Raw genomic sequence first — 24531 nt, forward strand, 5'->3', positions numbered from 1 at the left:
GAAGTGATCAATTGGAAAAATTCAGCAATTCACTATGAATAACTGCATCAAGATTCTTGAAAGAATATGAATGATAATGTAAGATAAAATGTTTAACTCTTACACGAAAACCATTTCACACTATTGAAATATAACACATATGTACCAGGTTTTATGCCAGAGACGCATTGATATCATAATACTTGATTTAAGGAACCATAAACAAGTCATCTTAAATTCCAAGAATTGACATGAGATAATTACTCTCTCAGCAGATCTGAGATTGCATCCTTGTTCAGGGAAAATGTTCAAGTGATGATGGAAATTTTTGAGCTTGTCCACACTCTGCACAACAATATCAGAGACTGTAATTTTCTCATGCAGAAGGTAAGACAATTTCACTAATTTTGATAAAATATTACATCAGTACAACTCACTTTGCTTTGTTTTCAGATTCTGTGCCTGCTGATTTGGATTGGACGTTATTCTCATACACTTTGCCCTTAGAGGTCATCCTCTGTCGTATCTTCCGAGCTCTCTTCCGGAACGCCCTCTGGCGTTCTTTCTCTGCCATCAGCTGTGGATCAGGCCCGTCTTCAGGAGCATCCACAATGTACTTGATGGAATGGTTCTCCTGTTGTGATACAATGTGAAAGAACAGAATAACAAAATCAGCAAAATCATAAAAGAAAGCAAAACTTGAAAATTCCAAGTTAATTTGTTCATGGCAGATCAGTACCACTCAATATCTTTGATTTATGTGAAAACACCGCCAACCAAATGTCAATACTGCCAAGCTCAGACAATGTTGGTAATTTTCAGTAGCTTTCTAGGACTGGATATTGCATAATGTTGGTACTTCAAATGTACATGCAAGAAATTCCACGGCCAGTTTTACATAAAATCCGTAATCAAAAACTGACTGAAAACACTGTATCTTGAATTGTAACACCCACTGTAAAGTTTCAAATCAGAATTGTTACCTACCAATTCTTCCTGTGTAAGTGTCTTGCCTTTGATGCTTTCCTGAATCATTTCTTTGTGTTTCTTGCCGTGTAAATGACTAAGTAGATAAACCTCTGAAGGAATCTGTCAGAGTAGAGCAAAGAATTTTGACATTATCCAAAGGACATCAGGAAGCAATTTCCCCAATAGCAAAGATCAAATCATTTTATTTGCATTGAATCAACCTTAGCAGAGATTTCAGAATATAGAATAAATGTAGAGTGTCATATGTCCTGACTTGCTCTGCAGTGGTCAGACTTTATTCATGACTAGCCCTATAAATTTATGCTGTATCGCCAAATCTACTCCAATTATGTAAAATTTTATTGGTGACATGATGATGGGTAGGAGCTTTCATTTGTTGATAAATACAAATATCTTGTTGATTTTATAGTCAGCTGCTTTATAGATGATGATGACATTAAAAGAAAATCCTGCTCAGTATTGTACACTGGAGTCAACTTTCATTCCTGAAAGTTTGCTTTATTGTTTTATCAAAGTGAAGATTGGATTGTTCAAATCATTATGTACAAATATGTATTGCTATCCTCTTTGGTATACTTTTACAAAACGTTCATATAACAAAGTCAGTATAGCATACAACAATTGTTTTAGGAAATGTTCTAATTTGTCTTGTCATTGTACTGCAAGGACTATGTTTGTTGTACATTCTGTATTAACTTTCAGTGAGTTAATGCATAAAATGTATCTTGAACTTTATCATTAGAATTAGAAGATCTGAAATGCAGGTATGCTTACTCTTTCCACTGCAGCCTTGGCGAAACATTTTAAACTAACATATTTTCTGGGTTTTTTTCCTAAAATTCTTTGCAATTTAATGGTGTTTTCCTTTTTTTTTCTATGGGCCTAGAGCCTGATGCAAATAAATAGGTAAAAAAATTTCAATGCATATAACCTTCAGAGTACATTATATTTGATAGTGTCCTATCAAAGGAAATGACAAGATTGAAATTATGGACAAACACAGACGGCATTATGGCATATTGAGATAGCTTCTCTGTGACTAGCAATTTTTTGCCTCACATGCTTTGAGTAATTCTCTTTATCACCAAAAGCATTTAAATATGATAACATTCACAAACTTTGCAGACAGCAAAACTTGTGTAGACATAAATGCTGACTGAAATAATGATCAGTTGATTAGTGACTGATTAATTTAGTTTGAGAAGAGATTCAAAGGATATAAATGATTATTTGACCATAAATTATTTTTGGAAAGGCAAGGAATTTAGTCCAATGACGTAGAATTATGAAGCAAGAATTTTACAACTTAGATAAGCAACTGAAAACCAATACATTAAACAGCAAACTCCTTTATCAAACACAATGTAAACTTAAGATTTAGTACCTAACCACATGTAATGCCTTAAAGAAGTTTTATTGATTCGCTTGGGTTTGGAAAGTGGATAGAAATATTTGTTTTTTTCTAGGTAAGCTGTCACCACATAGCCTAGTTATACACTCAGCAATGATTTTTCACTGCATTGTAAATTTGGAAGAGCACTAATAAATCATGATATATTTATAATCTCCATAATTATCCTTCAGTAAACTTTCACAATAGAAAAATCTGCCCATCCGTCTGAATATAACGATTGCACAATGAAGGAAATCTACAATATTTGTAAATCAAGTTCATCCTACGTACCAAGACATTGCACATTGTACATGATTTCTTTCTCTCAAACGGTTTCTGCTTGGGTGCAATGTCAGTGGAAGCAAAGTGTCTGAGCGTGCTCAGTTCCATCGCTCGCTCACGTCTCTCCTCAATCAGCTTGGAATGACGTTTGCTGCTTTCATCATGCTTTGATATAAAAGACAAAAAAAAAACACAATTACCCTTTACTTTTAGCTATTTTTGACATGAAAAGATATTGCGTGAAAATTAACCGTCCATCACAACTACTCTGGTAAATTTACCTAAACCAATAACCTGTATTGTACACCTTATCAATTCAAATGAGAATCTTAGACAATCTCTCGCGTATAGACACTCAAAATACTTCTGTACATCACTCTTTGTCACATAACACACTATCTCAAAACATCTTTTGAGATTTGATGGTACATTGACATTGAGCTTTCTTAATGCTAAAATTCTGGCAAAAAAAAGAGGATATAAAATCCAAAATAATGAGAACAGAACACACATCATATCAAAAGTGTCCATTTAACATGAGTTGATGGCTGTACACAAATAGCCTTCAGTGACAGAAAACATATCACAATAGATCCAGGGTACATTAAATTCTAAGATTAGCAATCAAAAATTGGTTTGCACGGGGAACTTGAACATAATCACTTTTGGTAATAGCTTCAAGTCAAACATTCAGAATCCATAAATAGAACACAGCAGTCATCACAAACAACTCACAAAGCACTCAAGATTATTAGATTGTGATAGCTGTACTATCTGAAGAATTTCATCTCTCCTGAAGTGAGTTAACCTTGTGACAGACTCAACATGTAACACTGTGATGACAGTTGTTTACCTTTTGTTGTATTTTCTTTTGTATTTCTTCTTCTTTGGCTTTCTGAGCCGCATCTAGAGCTGCTAATCTCATTTCTCTTTCTCTGTGGAAAAAAAAAGAGACAATAGAGATATTAATTAGATTACATAAAATATTTAAAAATTTCTTTTAAACTAAACTTAATCTGGTCGTTTTAAACTTATTAGCCTCCTAAGCAGAAAAAGATTGCACTTTAAAAATACATAAATTAGTATCAACAGTGTGAATATATGGAAGATTGCATAACATTATTTTCTGCGTCTTACGGCAAATGGACAATAAGCAAAAGTCACACAGAAAAGATGACAATCACATTTAGATTGTTCAATCATTCTTATATGTGATTGACAGAAAATTGAAATAAATGAACAATTAACTCAATAAATTTACAGATAAACACTATCAAGAAGTCACCCTTCCCTAATGGTCTATGAGATTTTACGGCATCAAAAATGTGGCTATCACTCCAATTGGATTTAATGTTGGTTAAAATTCAAAGTACCAACCCAGTGCATCTGGAGTTACCTGTTTAAATTGCAATGAATATCAGTCAATGGTAGATAGAATTCCTACTCATGCAATGTTGCTACCTGGATTACTCCACTCCCTCCCCACTCAATTTTCTTTGGATATTTCCTGTATCCAAATGGCTTGTACAATAACTAAGAATAATGCAGACTCTGAGCCCCCTCCCCCTCCTACCTAGCTTTCTCCTTGGCTGCATCTTCCCTTGCTCTGTCACGCTGCATCCTGATGAAATTGATTTTGGATTCTTGTTGTTCCCTGTGTTTCTGCATGGCCTCCAGCTTGGCTAGTCTCTCCTCTTCAAGTGCTCTTCTTCTCTCCTATGCACAATGACCAAAAAATGCAAGTTAAAGATATAATTGTAAATGCAGTAAAAAATATACAACATTCTTGTCTTCAAATTTGTAAATTCAGCGTTTGAAAGAGACTGTAGAGGGCGCTGTTTTACATTTCCAAATAACTGATGGGTAATATACAATCTACAATGTGGAAAGGAAAGTGTGAATGAAATGATAGCAATAGTGGCCGTTTGTTATTTCAAATAACTATAAATATTATACAGTTTTTGTCCCTGGTACCAAAATTTGCCAATTGACCCCTCATTTCTATTCTTGATTTCTAAAGACAGCGAGCAAATTAACTGTTTCTCAAAGAAACTTTGAGGAAAATTTTAAGTTTCAGTTCTGAGGCACATATCCTAAGAAATAGAAATGATACAATCTGTTTTCTAAGAGCACAAATGGAGCACATTACAAAGCAAAGTGCAGCGGGAGTGGAATACTTCTTACATGGGCTGCCTCCTCCTTTGCAGCTTTCTCTTCTTGTCGTCTCTGTCTCTCCTCCTGGATGTCCTGCAATCTTGCCTCGTTGACCTCGTGTCGCGTCATGATATCAAGTCTCTTGTTTTGCGCTTCAAGACTGTTGATAAAGGCTATTTCATTCACCTGTGGAACGGCCACAAAAAGACAGGATTATTACCGACAGGAAACAATCATTTTGAAAACCTGATTTTTGAAATCCATTTTCTGCATGTATTTATCCTCTTGATAATTTTATTTCCTTTCGGAACTTAAGTAATTTTGTTATTAACAAAGATACCCTTTCATCTTTCTATTCCTTTTATAGGTTACTTTTAATTTTTTTCCAAAATTTAAAATCTTTGTACGAAAACCTGATAATAACTGTACTTGGATGACAAAGAATGCTTGATCATCATGGAAAAATTTCAAGCTTTCATCATGCTCACATAGAATTTCAAAACAGAATTTCAAACTATTGGTACCACCACAGAACTCATCATACCTTAGCCTCTTCTTCCTGTGCTTTTCTGACGACAGCTTGTAACTGCAAATTTCTCTTGGCTTCAGCTCTTTTCAGTTTATCACCCATTTCTTTCTTCCGCTGTCTGTACAACTCAGCTTTCCAGGCTCTGACCTCATTGATCTGAAAGATGCCAATGAAAATGTGTGTTGACTGTTACTTTTGACCAGTGCTTTGGTTTGATTCTGGTCATCAATGGCTGAAATACTGTGAAAACTGCAGTAATGATTTGGCATGGAGTTGTACTGTACTGATATACCTGAGTGTTGCCACATTTCTTTTGCCGAAAGTGACAAAAAAGATTTGCTGCCATACCAATTTGCTCCACACCATCCCCTGAAATCAAATGATTCTGTCCTAATAAATGACTGAAGATCATTGGATTTCTGGCAGTTCAAGAGGTAATTGTTGACTGTGGTTATTGCATTGAACTTTTGTACTTACAACAGTATCTACTAGGCAGAAAAGGTGATGTCACTGACTTAGCATGTGCTAGAAGATTGCCAGCGAGAAGTCCTTCACAAGAATTCACTGTATGAGGCATAATTCATGTGAAAAATACCCTGGAAATTTACAAAAAGCAAAAGAACATGTACTTACCCTTTCATTAAGCATTCTCAAAGTTTGTTTCTTATCCTCAGTCAACTTGACCCGTAATTGGTGTGCTTTGGCTTGCTTTTCCTCGTGTCTTCTCTGAGACTCTGCCCTTGTCCTGGAGGGATGACACATAAATCAGATCAATATTTCTGACAACTTATTACATCTTCATCTTTGCGATGGCTAACCTGTCACCATGACAACCACGAGTTGCTGATACAGTGCAGATTGCAAGACGACATGAATGCGAAGGAAATGGCCATGAAGCAAAATAGCTGAGTAAGTAAAAGTTGTTATGGCTGATGAAGTGGTGAAGAGTTATACTGAGTGAAACTGCTACTAAACTTGTCAAGGTTACTTATGTTCCTTAGAACCTTGGTTGTAATCGCTTCTTTTTGCAGGTAAAATATCCCTTGTCCAGTTAAGAGATAAGTTAGCAAATTGAGAACATTTCATATTTTAACATCTCTACTTTGGCTACGCTTCAATATGTAAAAATACTGCAGTATGTTCAGCTTTTGAAATTATACAGCACAGATAAACAAGATTATGCGGTCCACTATGGATATGATTCCATACCATCAATACAGGCATTACCATATAGAGATACAATTTTATTAAGTTTAGTAAGTACTAGTGCAGTAAGCAGAGTCAAAGGATTAGGAATTAAAGACAAACAGACAGTAGGCTGTAGGCTGTTTAAATTACAGAAAGTGGTTTCTTTCTTTTACAAACATCATTCAGAACCACTGGACAAAAATAAGTGGTCCTAATAGGGATGTAGTAAAAGCCAGCAGCCAGCAAAAACAACCAGCTGTCAGCTAATATTTGCTGGCTGTGAAAATTTAATTTTAGTAAAAAAATCAGGACATTTTGCACAAACTTTATGTGCACATACACTACTTGTCACTGCCTGTACTTTTATTTTTGCCACCTGTAACCAAAATTTTCTACATCCTAGGAATTAAATGCTCTGTGGTATGTCTGATTTTGCCTCTCTGTACAGTGCATTAAGAAATGTTTTACTGTAATGACTGCAAAAAGCACTTCCATGGGAAGATATGAGCAGATGATAATTTTTCAGATTCTTGATAATATGTTTCTAAATAAACACTTGATGTAGCAAGTGGGAGGGAAAAAAAGAAATTTTTGCTGGTGTACAAATGAATGAGCTGTCTGAAGACAAGGTTTAGGTCTTTCTTCATATTGGTGAAGGCTGATATGATATGCAAATCTTCATATCCAAATTTGAATGGAGTATCCTAGTGTTAATCTTAGCCATGATGTGAGTATGCATCATGCATGAGACGACAGAGAAATGGTAACTATATGACAATATTTGGACAATTTTTGATGGTAAAACCTTTGATACGCATGAGATGTCCCTAAAATTTTTTTGCAATTTTGGTTGTTGCGTACTGCAGTTTTGAAAATCTTGAAAATTTAATGACTTTCTCCTGATGAATTGTGAAGAGTGACCATATTGACCATTCACTGCGATGTAAATACTCCTACCATCAGTTGAAACATTTAAGCCAGGTTTTTGATCTATACCATACACCCAACTAATGTTAATTATAGCCCCCTCATTCTTAATCACTAGCTGTCCTTTGTTTTTCAAACGCCAAGTTCAGGGAACATACCTGGTTCTGTATTGATAGAGATAAAATAAAGTTTACAATAAAACATGGAAGGGAAAGGAAAAATAAAGGGATTACTGACAATATCGAAGGGTAAAGCACAGAAACATTTTGTCCAAAATGTTCAGATATTGTACTTTTCAAGATAAAAATACATTTTTACCAATGAGTGGAATATTAATTATGACATGCTAATCATAACAAGCAACAAACTAGCATAACAATGTATTACAAGCCATCATCACTGATCAGAAAGATGTCAAGAAACTAAAATACGCAAAAGATGTTCATGTTCTTATGTGTTGCTCCTTGACACACTTCTTGTGCCTGCTAACATTTTTCAAAACACAAAAGGACACAAGCTCTGTCTTGGCTTATCTATTGATAACATAGTGGTTTTGGCCTCACCTTTTTCTTGATGGTGAGGACAGTTTTTCATGCATGTGCAAGGCATGGCCTGGAGTTCGTTCTTCTACCTCCACCATGTCACCCCAGGATGACTGCTCTCTGGAGTCGTACTGATCAATAATGTCATTCCAGTCAAGTCTCTGTGACAACTCCATGGAACTGGCTGTGTTCTATGAAAAGTTATAAAATACAGGGCATACTAGTATGCAAAGAGCGAAAGGTAAAAATTATAGTTTCCATGACTCTGTGGAACAAATTTAATTTTACATGAAGCTTTCCTTTGCTCCTACAGCCTTAAAGCCAGGTTCAACTTGACCATGGAACACAATAGGTTCATACCAAAATTGAGGGGGTAGAGATGTGGTGGCAAAAGCATTGAATCGCCAATTGCATCTTATTTTGATATTTGATTCAAAAGACACTGGATCTTCAGAATGCTTACAGCTCATTAAATAAATGTAGCAATATTAATTTTCTAGAATTTCACACTTTTTCCTCAAGGAAAGAAATTTGTTGACCAATAGTTATCCATATTTATAAAGGTTCTTCAAAAACCCTTCAAGAACGTCACGGTTTTACTGAATATGCCATTCAACATAATTTGTTTGTTTCATATTTTCTCCATGTCTCTTTTGCACAGGTAACACAAATCTGGGTCTAAACAAGTCACAGAATTTCACTGCAAACTTAGAGCTCACACGATTCAATAATGAGTTTCTCACCCCAAGATCGCTGTCTTCCTCATTTTCAGTCTCAACGTTGATTTCTTTACTCTCTTCTTCTTCAATTTCTTTGGTCAGATTAGCTTCCTCTTCAAGGGCTGATGCCAAGGCCTCTTCGTGACACTTCTCTAGTTCTGTTGTCAAACTTTCCTCATCTAACACTGCAACCATAGCCTGCACAAAAAATCCATCTCAGCGGTTAACCCCTTGAATACTGTAATTTTTCCCATCAAAATTTTAGTGCAACATTTCACCAATTTTAATGAATTTTTCTGTAATTTTTTGATAATTTTTGACCAAATGGACAAAACATTTCATTGGCTACAGTTTTTTATCAAAAATTTGGCAAAAATCTGAGAAAATTTGAGTGGGCTATATTTTATAAAGGCAACAAATATTGACTTTTGCGCTCAAAGGGTTTTTAAATTTCCAGTTTACTGTATCTCTGACCTTCATCGCTATTCTGCCTCCAAATTGTTTTTGAAGGATCTTAAAGCATTACTGCCAGGACAAGCATTGATTTCAGGTTGGCAACTGTAAACCAAGAGGCTGCCATCACAAAAGCGTCTGCCAAAATAGACATGGCTACCTCGAATCTCACACCAAACATGACTGAGTATTGAATACATCATACCACTGGAGATAACACAGCTGTACTCACTACAACACACACATCAGATGGGTCAAGTCATATTTCTGTCAGATTTCAAACTGTCTCCTATTGAGCATACTCGCATGTAACTGTTTGACGGGGAAATCAATTAAGGCAATGCTGAATTTTTTATACAGAACCTTATATTTCAAATAATCAAATATTCATATTCAGAAACTAATTCTACTCAATAACTAAATTAAACTTGCTAATATACTTGAGTGGTTGATAGGAATTGCACAGAATTTCTTTGAATAACGCTGAGTTACAAACTACAAAAGGCATGACCTTTGCTGTATTGATTATTTCATCTGACTCTCATGTTTGTCTGTACAGAACAGAGAATCTTAAGAAACGATTGACATAAAATTGACATCTTCAGATGATGCTTACATCATGTAGTTGAGCTGCCAGTCGTTCACTGTCATCGTTCAGTACTTCTCTAGTTTCTGTATCTTCTGAATTGAGTTGGACATCCCCACTTGAGGTACCAGAATCTGAAAATTTAGAATATTGATAGAATGAGAAATTCTGGAGAAATCCTATCGGGGACCTTTACATAGGCAGGGCTCGAAATTAACTTTTTCCCCTGGTAGTCCACTTGGGCTACCATTTTCTGAAGTTGGTAGCCCAGTGACAATGACTGGTAGCCCATGCATATTTGGCTATTTTTCTTAATTCTGCCATGAAGTGAATTTTCTAGTCATATGATGTGATTATTACATGCTTCATATATCGAAAGTCGCGCGCTCCATAGGATTCAATGGTTACTCGACGATGACGTCGCCGGCCGCAGATATCATTTGACTGAAAGTGAACCGGAATTATTTTCAACATGACAACTTCGGGATTTAAAAAAATAATAAAATTACATGCTTTACATAGGAAATACTATTTTCACAAAATTATGCGAAACAATTCGACAAACCGCATAAAAGTGATTTAAATGTATCAATGTGCCGTTCGATGATTAAAATAATAAATTTTTTCCTCAGATTTTCGTATAAGGCAAAAAAAAAAAAAAAAAAAAAAAAAAGAAATGTTTCTGGTCAGGATATGATGCGGCGACGCGAATTTTTTTCCCCTCAAGGGAGGGAGGAGGGTCAGTTTTATAGTTTTATCAATATATTCACATATATACTGTTCATGCAGTCACTGATCATGCCCCCAAAGAATTTTCTCTTTCTCTTCAGCCATTTTGGTTTGGTGTCATAGCAATCATTACGTAGTTCGCCGCGGCCGCTGGCCACAAACAGAAAAAAAAGGGTGACGCGCTGTTGTTCAAGTGACGCGCGCGCTGACCAGAAACATTTCTTTTTTGGGGGGCCTAACATAGAAAGCATATGATTGTCATATGTATGAGATCCAAAAATATTTTGAGTGAAAATTATGCAAGAGAGGCATGTAATAAAAATATCATAGCCCAAAATAGGGACTATGTAAGCTCGAGGAAGGAGACCATTTGCCCTCCTTATGTCGGGCAAATGGTCACATAAGCTCGGGCACATAGTCCAAAGTTTGTGCAATATTGTATAATAATATTGAACATCTTTAATACCAATTTTACTCTCAGAGTTGAATGCCAATTTTGATAGTCGTCATGACAAAAACACGACCTTCTTTCTGTGTCCAGCTGGGTTTGACTGCATTGTAATCACCCCAAAGTGACAGACCGGTCATGGCATGCCAAGTACTGACTGAATTTCAGATCTCAGGCTTTGGTAGTCCGTGTGGACTACCATTTCATGGATTTTGGTAGCCCAAGAGAAAAGTTGGTAGTGTGTGGACGCGGGACTACCGCTAATTTCGAGCCCTGATAGGTGGGTGAAATCACGTCAACAGTGGTCCTCGTTAAATTATTGAAGGTCTCCTTGTCTGTACTAATGCAATAACATGAGGGCATGGAAGACATGTCACTATGTTCCAACACCACATACCTATCTTCTCCAACCTTGGAGAAAAGACAATACTGTTAGCCATATTAAATTCTTTTCATACATGGCATACAATGCATCAACAATTTTTCCTTTATAAAGCGCTGTGTAACACTTTTCTGTTGACTGAGTTGCAGAAAAGAAATGAAACCTCAATGCTAGATGACCACTGGCAAAGCATGTCCAAGTGTTGCAATGTCATTTGTTAAAATATTGACAGAGTCAAGATTTCAGGAAAAGAGAGAGGGAATTACATAGCATCAGCCATATAAGATATATATGCATTTGTAATCAAGTAGTTTCTCTGTTTTTAAATGACTGTGTAAATCACGTATGTCAAATTCATAAGAATATCTTCTTCAAATATTTTCAGTCTTGGGAACTGGTAGCATACATTTATTCAGGAGAAGCACAGAAAGACACACGGAATAAAACAGGAAGGGGAGAGAGAAATGGTATTGGTTAATGATGTGGCAATTTGACGAGATAAATGTCTGTTGGTAACTAACCTGTGCCAGCAGTGGGAGTACCACTGATGTCTGATTTGGATGACTCCTCATTTCTAGTTTCCGTGAAAACCTCCCCATCCACTTCCTTTACCTCTGCAGCATTTCCCATGACACCCTGAACTTTAGAGTCTCCGCTTTCTTCCTTTTGTATGACTAAACCGATCTGTAAAGTTGCCTTCAGTTCTTTCTCCAACTCACTGGCGCTTTTGGTCTCTCTTGTCATCACATTGACAGAGTTCCGATCTGGTTCGTTTTCCTTCTCGCTATCGGCCCTAGTCCTGCAGTCTAAACTTTTACATGTCCTGGGAACAGTGTAATGTTCATTAGTTCTGTGATCCGTAGTTCCATTACTCATGCTATGAGACCTGGGTGAACCCTGCAACTGTCTGAGCTTGTTTTGTTTCGATTCTTTGTGTTTCCGCTGCACGGTTTCCCAACCTTCTCCATCATCCAGTCCTGAAGATGTAAGGAAAGCACACTGCATCTCAAAGTCTGTTTTAAATACCACATCCAAACACATGTAGAAACATTGTAATCATTTAACTTTCAATTCAAAAGACATTTTGAATCATGTATCAGTAAGAACATAGCAACAGTGTGGGAAGAATCTGGCTACCTCTGTGGGTGTCATTGACTAATACAGAATGAGCATTCTATCAAAATGTTGCAAGATGTGAAATCGCAACTATGCAAACACCTGTAAACTGAAATGTTATCAATAATGTTACTACCGTTATATTGAATGTCAAAATCAAAACACAAGACATAAAGTTGATTGGATCATAAAATCTATTCTTCAGCTTCTGAGTATTGACTGGTCAGGTTTAGCTTATTGAACAACACTAGTGATGCAAAGATGACCATGTTAAAAACTTGCACTCCACTTTTAAAGAACAATGACAAAAGTGACCCTGGATGTTGTAAAAGGACATGAATCTACAGTGTGTTCCAGTGATGGCGTCTGGAAATTCCCTTGTCACATGTCACATGTCACATTCTCCCCGGAGTTTGCCAGCGACTTTCTCATTACTTTATCAAAGACCAGCACATTCTGGAAACTTCACAATACTATTACTTTGCCAGCAGCTGTATTCCACTCAGCTTTCTTATTCACATGACATTCATCACAGCTAGCACATTATTCTATTCGTTAACCCTTTCCTTATCATGGTTTGGGCCCAGCTCATTGTTATCAATGATGAGTGTGGACCTGTATACAGGGATTGGGGGGGGGGAGGTTGGTTGGTTGTGAAACTTTATAAGTGTTTAATAATCAAATGTTTGCAATCCTGTAACCTCGATGTTACATTTTCGAATTCTGAAATATATGCCTTTTTTCTCACCTTCTGCATTTTCATCCTTGGCATCTTTGACAGTATCATGTGTCTGTTTATCTTTGTTTTTCACCACAGTGGGACTCTCTTGTATCTGTACTGGTTTGGTCACAGCTCCCTTGACCTTGTCTGCCCAGCTTGACCCTGGGGACGGCGATGACGTCTTTATTGGGGCCCTGTATGTTAAAAGTTTTCAGAAAAAAATCGCAGGTAGGTTAGACTAAAAGGGACAAGAAGGCAGAAACAGTAACTTCACAGAAAGTGAAAGGCTAAAGTATTAACTTGGCATGTAAAAGTCCTTTACAACCACTGAACACAGTTGGTTTTTGCCAAAATTATGCAACGAATTAGTACCTGTAATCAGAGATTTGTACTGCCCAGCATATCACTGTTGTGGTAGTTTGCAACAGGACAACCACTATCATGAAAGAAGTGTCTTCATGTGCATTTGTACCATACAACATTTTTACTTTTTTGAGTCCATTTTACAACTTTCGAGTCAAATGATGATTTCTATCAAGAAATGAAACACTGGCATCTGACCACTTTCACAGAATCATCAAATCACTTCTATCACGTGATTTGTTCAGTAGCTGCGTTCATCTGAAATTTTTTATGAATATCTCGGCCCATCACAGAAGCATTTTCTCACTGACCCTTGTTTTATTGCAGCAGACGCAGCAAAGTTCAGACTCCTGTTGACTGGACTTGTTGCGCCTTTGTCACCTCCAGGCGTCAACCCTAATGGTTTACCAGGCGAGGTCTTCCGTACCTCCCATGCCAGAGATGTCGGCCTAAGAATTGACAAAATGATCACGATGAATCAACCTGATTATTGCAAACTTGTGACACTGTGGTGTTTTATATGGTTGGTTATTTGAGAGAGAGAGAGATAAGAGATTTTTTACATGAGATCAGTTGGAGCTGAAGATGACAGAATGAATAGATTATTTTTCCAAAAAGTAAAGGAAAGAGATGTTTTGTTTACTAAATACTATATATTGATACTTATTTACATGGCCCTGGTAACTGCATCTTTTCAGGTTTTTATGAAACGCGTCTAAACAAAGTGATCAAAATCAAATCACCTACCAAAGCAATTTAGACAAGTCACTGCATAGCCAATTATCAATAAGCTACAACATTTCAACCCATTTTAAAACTGTAATTTTCCAGGGACAAGTACTTGAAAATAGTCACTGGCATTTTGTGGGTGCAGAACATTTTGCTGAAAAGCTGGCCATCATCACTGATGTGGAATTTGTGCATAAAGTGTTTCCTGGCAGTGGGTACAAAGCAAGTGATTTCCAGGGTGATGCACACCATTGGATATTGTTTGCAAAAGCAGTACCCAAGATTTCATTTATCTGTTTTTTAAACTTACTGAATGGTCATGCAGTTTTCCTGTACAAGTCATGGAAATTGAAATGTAATACTGGTATGTACAAACAAGTTTCTTGGTTGGCACAGTGACAAGACATCCAAAGTTTATAAGTTGGACTCAAAGATGCAGTGACCACGACTTTGAACTTTGGACAGACTGTTAACTTATCCCTATTGCTGATTTATTTTTGAACCTTCCATGTGGATTTTTTAATGTAAAATTGTTGACAACCTGTAATTATGTAGCAGAAGCTGTTTCAAACATTACAGTGATGTTACACACTATCCTCATGAACTCAGTCTCTGAATTTAACAAATTCTTCATTTTCACGGTGAAATTCATACCACAGCATGACACAATTCTTACAGCAGAGATAAAACATTATTGGGACAAATTCACAGTCTGTAGAACGGGGGATCCATGAACCAGACACATGTCAAGGCATGATCCTCCTCACAGCAGATTTCTTGTTTTGACAATGGATGTACACTGGATTGTTGAACAAACCCTGCACACAAGAAGTAAGTCAGTAGAACTGATTGCTGCAATGAGTGAGCTTAAAGGTATACTGTCACCTGTTCCAATCTTGCCACAGTTACCATGGAAAGAGAAAATTTAACCAATCACAGATTTTAAGCGGGTGGCCGCTTTTTAAAAACAGCGCCCTAACATGGGCATTTAGAATACCAAGGAACACCCCTTTGACCATGTATGGTCATTATTTGGATTACAGGTGACTGTATACCTTTAACAGTCTCTGGCCTAGTTTGAAATGTCTCTGGTTAAGATCAGAAGTTCACTGATGTGTCAATATTAGCTTGTTTGCGACATCAACACTACGGACATCACCTAAAAATCGTAGCATGACATCTCTACTGCTCATTTAGGATATTTTCATTCACAAAGTTCCACCATGCAGAGCGGCATGGCTTGCACACTATACTGCGCTACATACAGACAATGACTTTTCACACATGTCTACGATAACTTTGGTACTTCCAGCACCCCCTATCAATGGTGCTTTGGAATAGCCCTACAACCTTGTACAGTAGGACCAAACCAAAACCTCACATTACACAGGGTGGGAACCAAACCTGTAACATCCATTTATTTTCATATTAAAATGTGGGTGTGGCATAGTAATGATGCTGTACTGTGATTATCTATATTAATATTCAATATTATTAAGTAGATAGAGGTAGCCAAGCTTTATACAGATGTAGACAGAAATTGATGACAAGCAGTTTTCCTTTTCCACAACTCAATGTCACTCACTCTTCAGGTGTAAAAGTGTTTTTGTTACTTTTGTTTGAAATCAGCAAATGAGAAGACAGATCTGAAATTAGGCACACAAGGTATGTACGAGAGGGTGTGACCACTGTATTAGAAAAGAAAGACCCACCAAGCGTCCATTTCTGTCCATTTCTCAAAGAGTTGCCCCAGGTATGCACTGTTCACCATTACATTAATGCATCTAGACATTTACATGTACCAAGCCCTGATGAAGCAGCCACAGCCATGCACTGTCAGACTCAACACAAGGAATATGGTAATTTGGGAATTTTATTTAGAGGCTTGAATTCTCTCTAAATCATTGTGCTACTGAAACGAACAGAATGGCACTGAAACCATGAATGGTGAAATCCTGATTCAACTTGGCTAGTTTTTTTTCCATGTTGAGTCTGTAGTACCGTCTGACATTAGGGTGCAGTTCCTGCAATTATTAACATTTTCCCGGGGTTTGTGCTAGCTTATGTCATTTGAATTTGTGTGGTGTTACTCAAAATAGCCAGATTATAGAGCAAGCAATTTGTAGATTGGCATTGCATTCATGCAAATACAAAATTACCGCGTAAGTAGCATTTAGTACCTTATATGTATTTGACTTGTGACCTGTGAACTGACTATGTAATTTTGAATAATGGAATGTACATGGACAAAAATTTGTCTGATCAATGTTTGTTCACACCAGAAATCACATTGAACCTTTAACCTATGAACTGACGATGTTATCTGGAATTATGGAATGTACATGGATGAGAGTTCGTCTGATTGATGTTTGTTTGGAGTACAATCATTCCGCTTTTAATTCTTTGGTTAGAAATTATATTTAAATTTGTATCAAACAGAATGGCCCTAACATCTGACATCAAAGTTGACTGGTTGAGTGAAAATATAACTGTACCTGTGTTTTAGACATTGCTGAATGTTTTTTGCACAAAATTCAAAAAGCTAGTGACCGGTCAGAGAAAATGCGACGTAAATTGCAGCTACAAGATTTGATACATCCACTACGATTACATGACTACAGCATGCAAAATTATAAGTTGTATGCAGAAAAGTACAGACCGGGGAGAGAGAGGGGGCTCCCTGTGCCGCCCAGGTGCCCTTGTTTTGCTCGGTGAAGATTTACGCACTTCCCATACTAAGCAGGTGGGCCTGTGATGGAACACACAATACACACATTGCACAGAAGTAGTTATATGGCCGGATAAAAAGATTCAAAATAAGAGGCAGGCGTTTCAATCTAGGCTATAAAGATGTTAAAAAAAGACCGCGTTTTGCATTTATGAATTTGTCTTTGTGAAGCTGAAATGCAACGGGACTGATGAGTGTTGTGTTGTAGAAATGTGACACAAAATATTTTAAGTGAGACAATTGCATGTCATGTTTCAGAAATGTGGTACACAGGTGGGTGTAAAATGGAAAAAAGATATTTAAAACTGGTAGATGCCAATTGCCCTGGAATAAAAACATACCGGTTTGCTTGCAAATGTGTTCAGTCATTAATAAAATACACTTTGTGCATGCAAAGTATCAACACAGAGTAACACCATTGACATACAGGACACACAATGACAAACAGATATAGACACACATTGACACACAGATATAGACATAGATATGGTATAAAAAACACAGTATAAATAGAGAAATACAAGTCATCGTTGATGACACAGTCCCCACTTGTTAATGGGTATTTTGATTACAGGTCCTCAGAGAGGATAGAGTCCTCTTCATTAGGTCTGTGATAAAAATACTTTTGAATAAATTCACTTGATACATGTCTGAGTTATGGTTCAGGACATGAAAAAATCGTAACAAAATGGTCGCACAGTGGCCATAAAGGATCGCATCACAAAACAAATTGATGTGCATAGCTATGACATTGGTCGATGTCCTTGTACCAACTTTGAATAAAATTGGTCGAAACATGCAAATATGCCTGAGAAATGGCTCTGTACATGAAAAAATCGTAATAAAATGGCCGCCTGGCGGCCATATTGGATCATATCACAAAACAGATTGACGTGCATATGTATGACATAGGTCAATGTCCTTGTACCAACTTTGAATAAAATCGGTTGAAACGTGCCTGAGTAATGGCTCTGTACATGAAAAAAATCCTAATAAAATGGCCGCACAGCGGCCATTTTGGATCGTATCACAAAACAAATTGCCGTGCACAGCTATGACATTTGTCAATAAGCTTGTACCAACTTTGAATAAATCGGTTGAAACGTGCCTGAGTAATGGCTCTGTACATGAAAAAATCGTAATAAATGGCCGCCTGGCAGCCATTTTGGATCGTATCACAAAACAAATTGACGTGCATATCTATGACATTGGTCAATGTCCTTGTACCAACTCTGAATAAAATCGGTAAAAACATGCCTGAGTAATGGCTCTGTACGTGAAAAAATCGTAATAAAATGGCCGCCTGGCAGCCATATTGGCTCGTATCACAAAACAAATTGACGTGCATATCTATGACATTGGTCAATGTCCTTGTACCAACTTTGAATAAAATCGGTTGGAACATGCCTGAGTTATGGCTCTGTACATGAAAAAATCGTAATAAAATGGCCGCCTGGCGGCCATATTGGATCGTATCACAAAACAAATTGACGTGCATCTGTATGACATATGAAGTAATCCTTGTATCAAGTTTGAATGAAATCGCTCCAGGCATCTCAGAGATATCTGCGTGAACGGACGGACGGACGGACGCACAGACGCACGCACGCACGCACGCACAGACACACGCACGCACACACGCACGGACATGACCAAACCTATAAGTCCCCCCGGACGGTGTCCGTGGGGACTAAAAACAGAAGACATGGCATATGTCATGATTGTAAGACAAACCTAAAAGGTAATAGAATCACTACTAGCTCCACTGTCTATTCAAATTTCTACCTTCACGGAATTTTGAAATTATGTCATAATTACTGAGAGTGACAATTACATCATGGTTTGGAAAATGACAAATAATTGGTACATAAGCTTACACTGAGAACTGACATTTTAACTAGCAAAATTACAACCTATAATTATTGATATACTGAGTTTCAACAGTTCTTATACCTTTTTCTGTAGCTTTCGGTCATTTTTTCAAATTATTTTTGACCAATTATTGCCATTCCATTTCAACCTAATTAAAGCTAGGATTCATTACTTTCCAACCGTCTACCCTTCAAGAATTCTACAAAAGACTAGCTTTCTACATCTGGCCCGGACCAAAACTTTCTGTTATTTTCAAAATGCAAATGTTCCACTTACCTGTTTTGAACCTCAGTGTTTTCAAATGCTGTTTGTAGTTGTATCCTTTCAATCAAGGATTCAAAATCTCGGGTGCAATTTTTGAGCATCATAATAACTTCCTAAAGAGTGAAAAAAATTCTGACATTATCTTTCCAATACTGGTAAATCACAAGTGGTTATTATCAGTGTGTTATTTCAAAATTGACAAATTGACAACAATGGCTTCTTAGAAATAGGGATTCATTGATACATTTATGAAGACCCTAAGATGTATCTATGATAGGAGTTTAAATCTGCAACCAATATACATTAGTTTCAATTGGCGATTATTCAAGGTAATCCACAACATGTTCATGTTGATTGCTATCTTTGGTTTGTTCAGGAACTGTCTACAAGTATTGTCTGGCCAATTGTGGGGTTCAAGTACAACAGTACGTTTTTTGACCTGAGTGAAGTTTAAGCTGAGTGTTACAACAGATTGCGGTTGGCGTGAGGTACTTCAAATAACTCTGCCATTACCTTGCATTCCACAATGCTTTCATCTGCCTCACACGTCTGGTAAATTTCATCCACGGCCCTCTGTAGATTATCGAATAAGAATGCCCAGTAGCGGGCCCGAACATCCACCTTCTTGGCTGGTTTTGTTGGCGAGGTGGGTTTTCCAGCGCTGCGACCTCCACTGCCATCACGCAGGCCTTTGCTCACTTTGCGTTGTGTGTCACCCTGCAAGCTGCGGGGCTTCAGCTTCCGCGGTACTCTAGCTTTCACAGCTGGCAATGACAGTGGAAACATCACGGTGTTACTCATGAAACAGTACATTTATGGTTTACTTATTCTGAAAATTTTATTATAATCCACACTGTCTATTGATCCCATCCTTAAGAAAGCTTTCACAATACATTTGAAAGAAATAAAGCCACTTCATCACATAATGACACATGAATGAAAACAAGAGATTTCAATGTTGCCCTATATGAAGGTGGGGAGGTCATCTGTGTGTCTGTGTGCCCCGGTACCATGCCCCTATCTCCCTCCATGCTTAATATCCCATTAATCATGCAGATAATGGAGACTATTATAACGTTACACTTTAGGATTTAACAATTGACAACAATCAATGGAGACCATCAATTTATCGATCTACTGAATTTGTAGAGCCCCTAACTACATGTACAGTGGGCAGATAATGTTAATTTAAGATGATAAACTCTCTGATATTTGATTCAGAATACATTACATAAGATGTCTGAATCATTCACTTCAAAAGTCCAGGTGATATGCATACTGTATTGGTAACTGAGTCATTCTCTCCAAAAGTCAGCTTTTAGAATTTCTAGACCTACCTTGGCTGTCACTGTCATCACTGTCATCAAATGGTACACTCCATGCTACTAGGTTGCGAGCTGTCCGCCCTTCTTCCTCCACTAGCTTACGAACTTTATCATAACTGTTTGTCCTTTGGTAGTTACTCTGTCAAAAGAACAGAAAGAAGTTGTCTCAAAAGTTATCTCCAGGAAATAATAGATATGTATAAAGCCCTACATTCAAGGCTCTGAGAAGACACTGCAATGTTCATATACTGGATTCCAGTGTATGAATGTTGCTTTGTTTTAAGAGATACAATGTAGCTAAATAGTTTCATAAAATGGTGTATAAATATTTTAGTCCAATGTCCAAGGTTATCTTGATGAAGTAGGTTTCTTCACACTGCTGATCATTCCATTCACTTTGAAACTTTCTGTGATGACAGCGTACATGGGAATATGGAACAAACTGCCACCTGTTTATATGTATCTGCTGCTCCATTGTTTTCCTAAAGTTCTCATCAAGACTGACAACAATATTTTAATTTAGTAGCTTCATACATGTACACTGAAACTGATTCACACTCTTTACATATCTTAAACTTTGCACATAAATAGTTTACGAAGAAGAATCAAGTTCAGTAGAACTGAGCTGCTTTGCTGGAATCAGACACAGATTACAAATATTTTATTTATGAATTGAACATATTGTTAGCGTTCCAGCATTACTTGATATTATGTGTTTCAAATAGCTAATACACGTGATGTTCACAATCAATCTCCTTAAACCATCAGTGTTAAGGTAACCTTAAAAAGCACTGCAAGTTTTGCAATCCCACTGCTTCATGATATTTTCAAAAAAAATCCCCGGTCAAACTCACAGACATGCACTGAGAAGTGCTGATTATGGTCTTATGAACTTGTTCAGTCTATTTGCATTGAATGGCCTGACAGAGGTATCCTGACAAAAAGATGGTGGCGATTTTTTTTCTATCACCAGTGTAAAAACATTTGTGCAAAAAGATATGAATACAATGCTATTGTTAATACCAGATATTATCATCATTGAGATATAAAAGCAAGAGATGAGTAGCCATAAATTTCAAACCTGGAAGTTCAATGTACATGTAATTGCATATGAATAATTTGTTTTTCTTGTCCTGATCTTTTGAATGGTGCAGTCTTTTTAGTTGGCATGGAATAGAACTATTTGTATTTCTATGACTATTTCTCATTTCCACACAATGACAAGTCTCACATCGAGACACTGAAAATTGAAAATCCATCACCTGCAGTTATGAGTCCTGAAGAATAGATACAGCTGAATTATGGTAACACTAAACCTTTAATATGAAAAGACTATAGTATTAGAAAAAACCTTTGATAACATACATACACGGCAACATGATTGATATCATTGGCAGAGCTGTCTACCATGGTCACAATCTGAATTCACCTAAAATGAACTTTTCGCACAAGAAAGAAATTGACAGAGAAATAGGATAGCTGTCCAATTCATGATGACTGACGATATGGCCTCACGGAGGGTGTACGGTTCAGAACAAATTTCCTACTCTCATCACTATAATAGGTACATTTAGTTCAATTAGCCTGGCTTATATTCCCTATTACTTCTCCCTCATCTCTCCAACATTGACAATTTACATTGGCCTCAGCTTGTTCTAAACTAGTTATTCTGAGGTTTGATGTAAATACCAATGTTTACATTTGCAGAACAAACAAAACCAATTACTGATGTCATGGTAAAATGTGCATGAACTCATCAAAGATATTTTTTGTTATTGAAGGAAATATATACGCCAACAACAAATCCTATATTTGATACAGTGCATCAAATGTAGCATGAGGTTTCAAAAACTGGCTCTTGGCAAGGTCAGACTGTCTCTGTATCATAACAAACTGACAGTGATAGTCACAGTCCAGAAATAGCATATGACACCCCTTGACCTCTGCACTGCAAACAGACCTGGAGAATCTTATCAGTGTATTCTTACAATATATTATGTCAGAGACCATATCATCACAAAAAGAGAGACTAATATATGTATTCTAATTGAACAATCAAAATTGTTTATGTTATTCATTTCACACAATAGTACCTCAGGTTTAATTGATTTGAATAAAATTCTTTGCCTATAGAACACAGAGAGAAGTAGGTCCAGAGGAGATTAACAGGAACAGTACTCAATCATGAGTACTCTGGGGTAATTTGGTAATCTGGTAAACAATCTTCTACTGATATTTCATAAAATTTCATTTGGTTTCATGTGTTATAGAGCAGAAAATTGTACAAAATGAGGCACACAGTGGGGAAATGCTTCGTAGCCTGAGTGATTGTTTATTCAGGGCTAGTACGATACCATGAACACACTCAATGTATTAACCCCATCGTCACAGGCAAGATAAGCACCTTTCTCTGGAAACGAAACCCCAAATGTTTCTCATTGTCATGGCCAACCACAAGGTGAGACAACTTACCATTTTGAGGAATCCCCATGGAGAGTGTCAGGTGACAGTGCCAGTGACAGGACATAGGTATGATGCAGATTTGGCTGTAGGCCAATCCAACTGGTTGGTTGCGTGAATAGTTTCACCAGCTGATTTTATTAGGTAGGGGTCAAATATTTAAATCGGACTCTCAACTTATATCGTCTCGGTGACGTCGCAGTGAGCATGAGCAGTAATCATGACAATGTCAACGGACGCATATTTGACCAAGTGCGCCGGTTAACAGGTGACATGACAAGAACGGTCGCAATGTCTGGATGACAAGTGATTAAATTTCTTTCAACAGCAGGGGACTATTTATGAATTTCAACAGAAATTTATTACATGCCCAAATGAGATTGTAAACTGTGGATGCAAATTGTCTATTTGTGGTTCATTGTTTGGTTGCTAACACATTTGCCACTTCAGGCCATGTGGAGCTGTCTGTCGTATCACTGTACAGGACATAACAACTACTCGTTGGAGAATGAGGGTTAGGAATGGGGGTCAAGATCGGCCGAGCTCGTAATTCTTGAGTATATAGAAGCGCGGGTCATTTGATTTGATTTTATCAATACAACTTCTGCATAGCAATAGTCCAGCGGCGTCCATCAAATGCCGCATTCACTACGCCCCGTACATGAATGAAAAAAAACAATAAGTTTGACAATCCTACCTTATATGAAGATGAAAATCCAGAATTTTTTGACCGGCTAATTGAATTTACTTCTCTTTCACCCTTCATGTTTTCACCGGCGCTGTTTGGCCTCGGTTTTCCGCCCGAATTCCCTCTGCGCTTCCTCTCGCTCATCCTCGTACGGTATGCTCCGTCAAGATACCTGAACCATATTCTAGGGGAATTAAAATATCCAGGAAAGCAAAATATTTCAGATATCGGGGTTGACCTCACTTACAATATTGAATAGGTGTGAGTCACTATGCACAGATGACAGACTCGACATAAACACAAAATGGCGGACAATGTTAATGATGCAAACTTACTCACGATTGGTCAGATGTGCCCCCTGCGCGTTCACCTCCGTACGACCAGAATTACCAAACCCGTTTGTCACAGGTCAGAGGCAAAATTATTGCGCCCAAAACAAAATAAACATTATTAAATCGTCTTGAATGTTTTATTCTCGTGGCGCGTTGAGGAAAACTGACTGTAAATTATACTTCAAGGAATATGGATAAGAGAAGTACGCGACAGCCAATCATGCAGCTCGTTAGATTACGAAAGTTATCGATCTGACTCCGTAAACCTATGCTCATTCAACAAGCGCTTCACGACTTGACTGGACTTGTCTTGTTTACCAGGGAACTGAGCAATCGTAGAGGAAGCAGTGAAGCTTTCGGTTTTGTGACCACGCTGAAAATACCGAATTACACCACATACATAGGACCTCCATTTCAAAAGGAAATGAGATACCATGAAGCACAGGCCCACGTGTACTTGCATTTGTTAACAAGTACATCTTTGTACACAAACTGTGTATATGTGATCCTAAATGGAGAAGGGCTCCGAGCTCAGACATTCAGATGCATTACCTCCGTCCTGAGCGGAGCAGGTCGGAAAATTAGCATAGGTCTTTGCGCAAGCGAAGTTGACATTAGGAATATAACAATCA

At 37.4% G+C, this 24531-nt stretch overlaps 1 protein-coding gene across 6 annotated transcripts in view; it reads right to left on the bottom strand.

Annotated features, from left to right (window-relative positions):
* LOC139121098 (S phase cyclin A-associated protein in the endoplasmic reticulum-like) overlaps nucleotides 1–24032 on the bottom strand; it is an 84654-nt gene extending 60622 nt beyond the window's left edge. The window contains exons 1-20 of one of the 6 annotated variants that reach the window (XM_070685726.1): nucleotides 23907–24032; nucleotides 23577–23751; nucleotides 20432–20558; nucleotides 19608–19858; nucleotides 19107–19207; nucleotides 16890–16979; nucleotides 13813–13950; nucleotides 13166–13332; nucleotides 11823–12278; nucleotides 9773–9876; nucleotides 8728–8901; nucleotides 8006–8175; nucleotides 5961–6072; nucleotides 5343–5483; nucleotides 4829–4984; nucleotides 4218–4360; nucleotides 3498–3579; nucleotides 2654–2809; nucleotides 967–1068; nucleotides 417–613 (exon numbers count right to left, since the gene is read on the bottom strand). In XM_070685726.1, coding sequence (XP_070541827.1) covers nucleotides 417–613; nucleotides 967–1068; nucleotides 2654–2809; nucleotides 3498–3579; nucleotides 4218–4360; nucleotides 4829–4984; nucleotides 5343–5483; nucleotides 5961–6072; nucleotides 8006–8175; nucleotides 8728–8901; nucleotides 9773–9876; nucleotides 11823–12278; nucleotides 13166–13332; nucleotides 13813–13950; nucleotides 16890–16979; nucleotides 19107–19207; nucleotides 19608–19858; nucleotides 20432–20558; nucleotides 23577–23711 — 3002 coding nt within the window. In that variant the 5' untranslated portion in view covers nucleotides 23712–23751; nucleotides 23907–24032. The other 5 variants (XM_070685725.1, XM_070685724.1, XM_070685729.1 and 2 more) reach the window with 5 other exon arrangements.
* Between the last annotated feature and the right edge of the window lie 499 nt (nucleotides 24033–24531).

This window comes from Ptychodera flava, chromosome 21 (genome assembly GCF_041260155.1).
Source record: "Ptychodera flava strain L36383 chromosome 21, AS_Pfla_20210202, whole genome shotgun sequence".
In the NCBI taxonomy this organism is placed as follows: domain Eukaryota; kingdom Metazoa; phylum Hemichordata; class Enteropneusta; family Ptychoderidae; genus Ptychodera; species Ptychodera flava.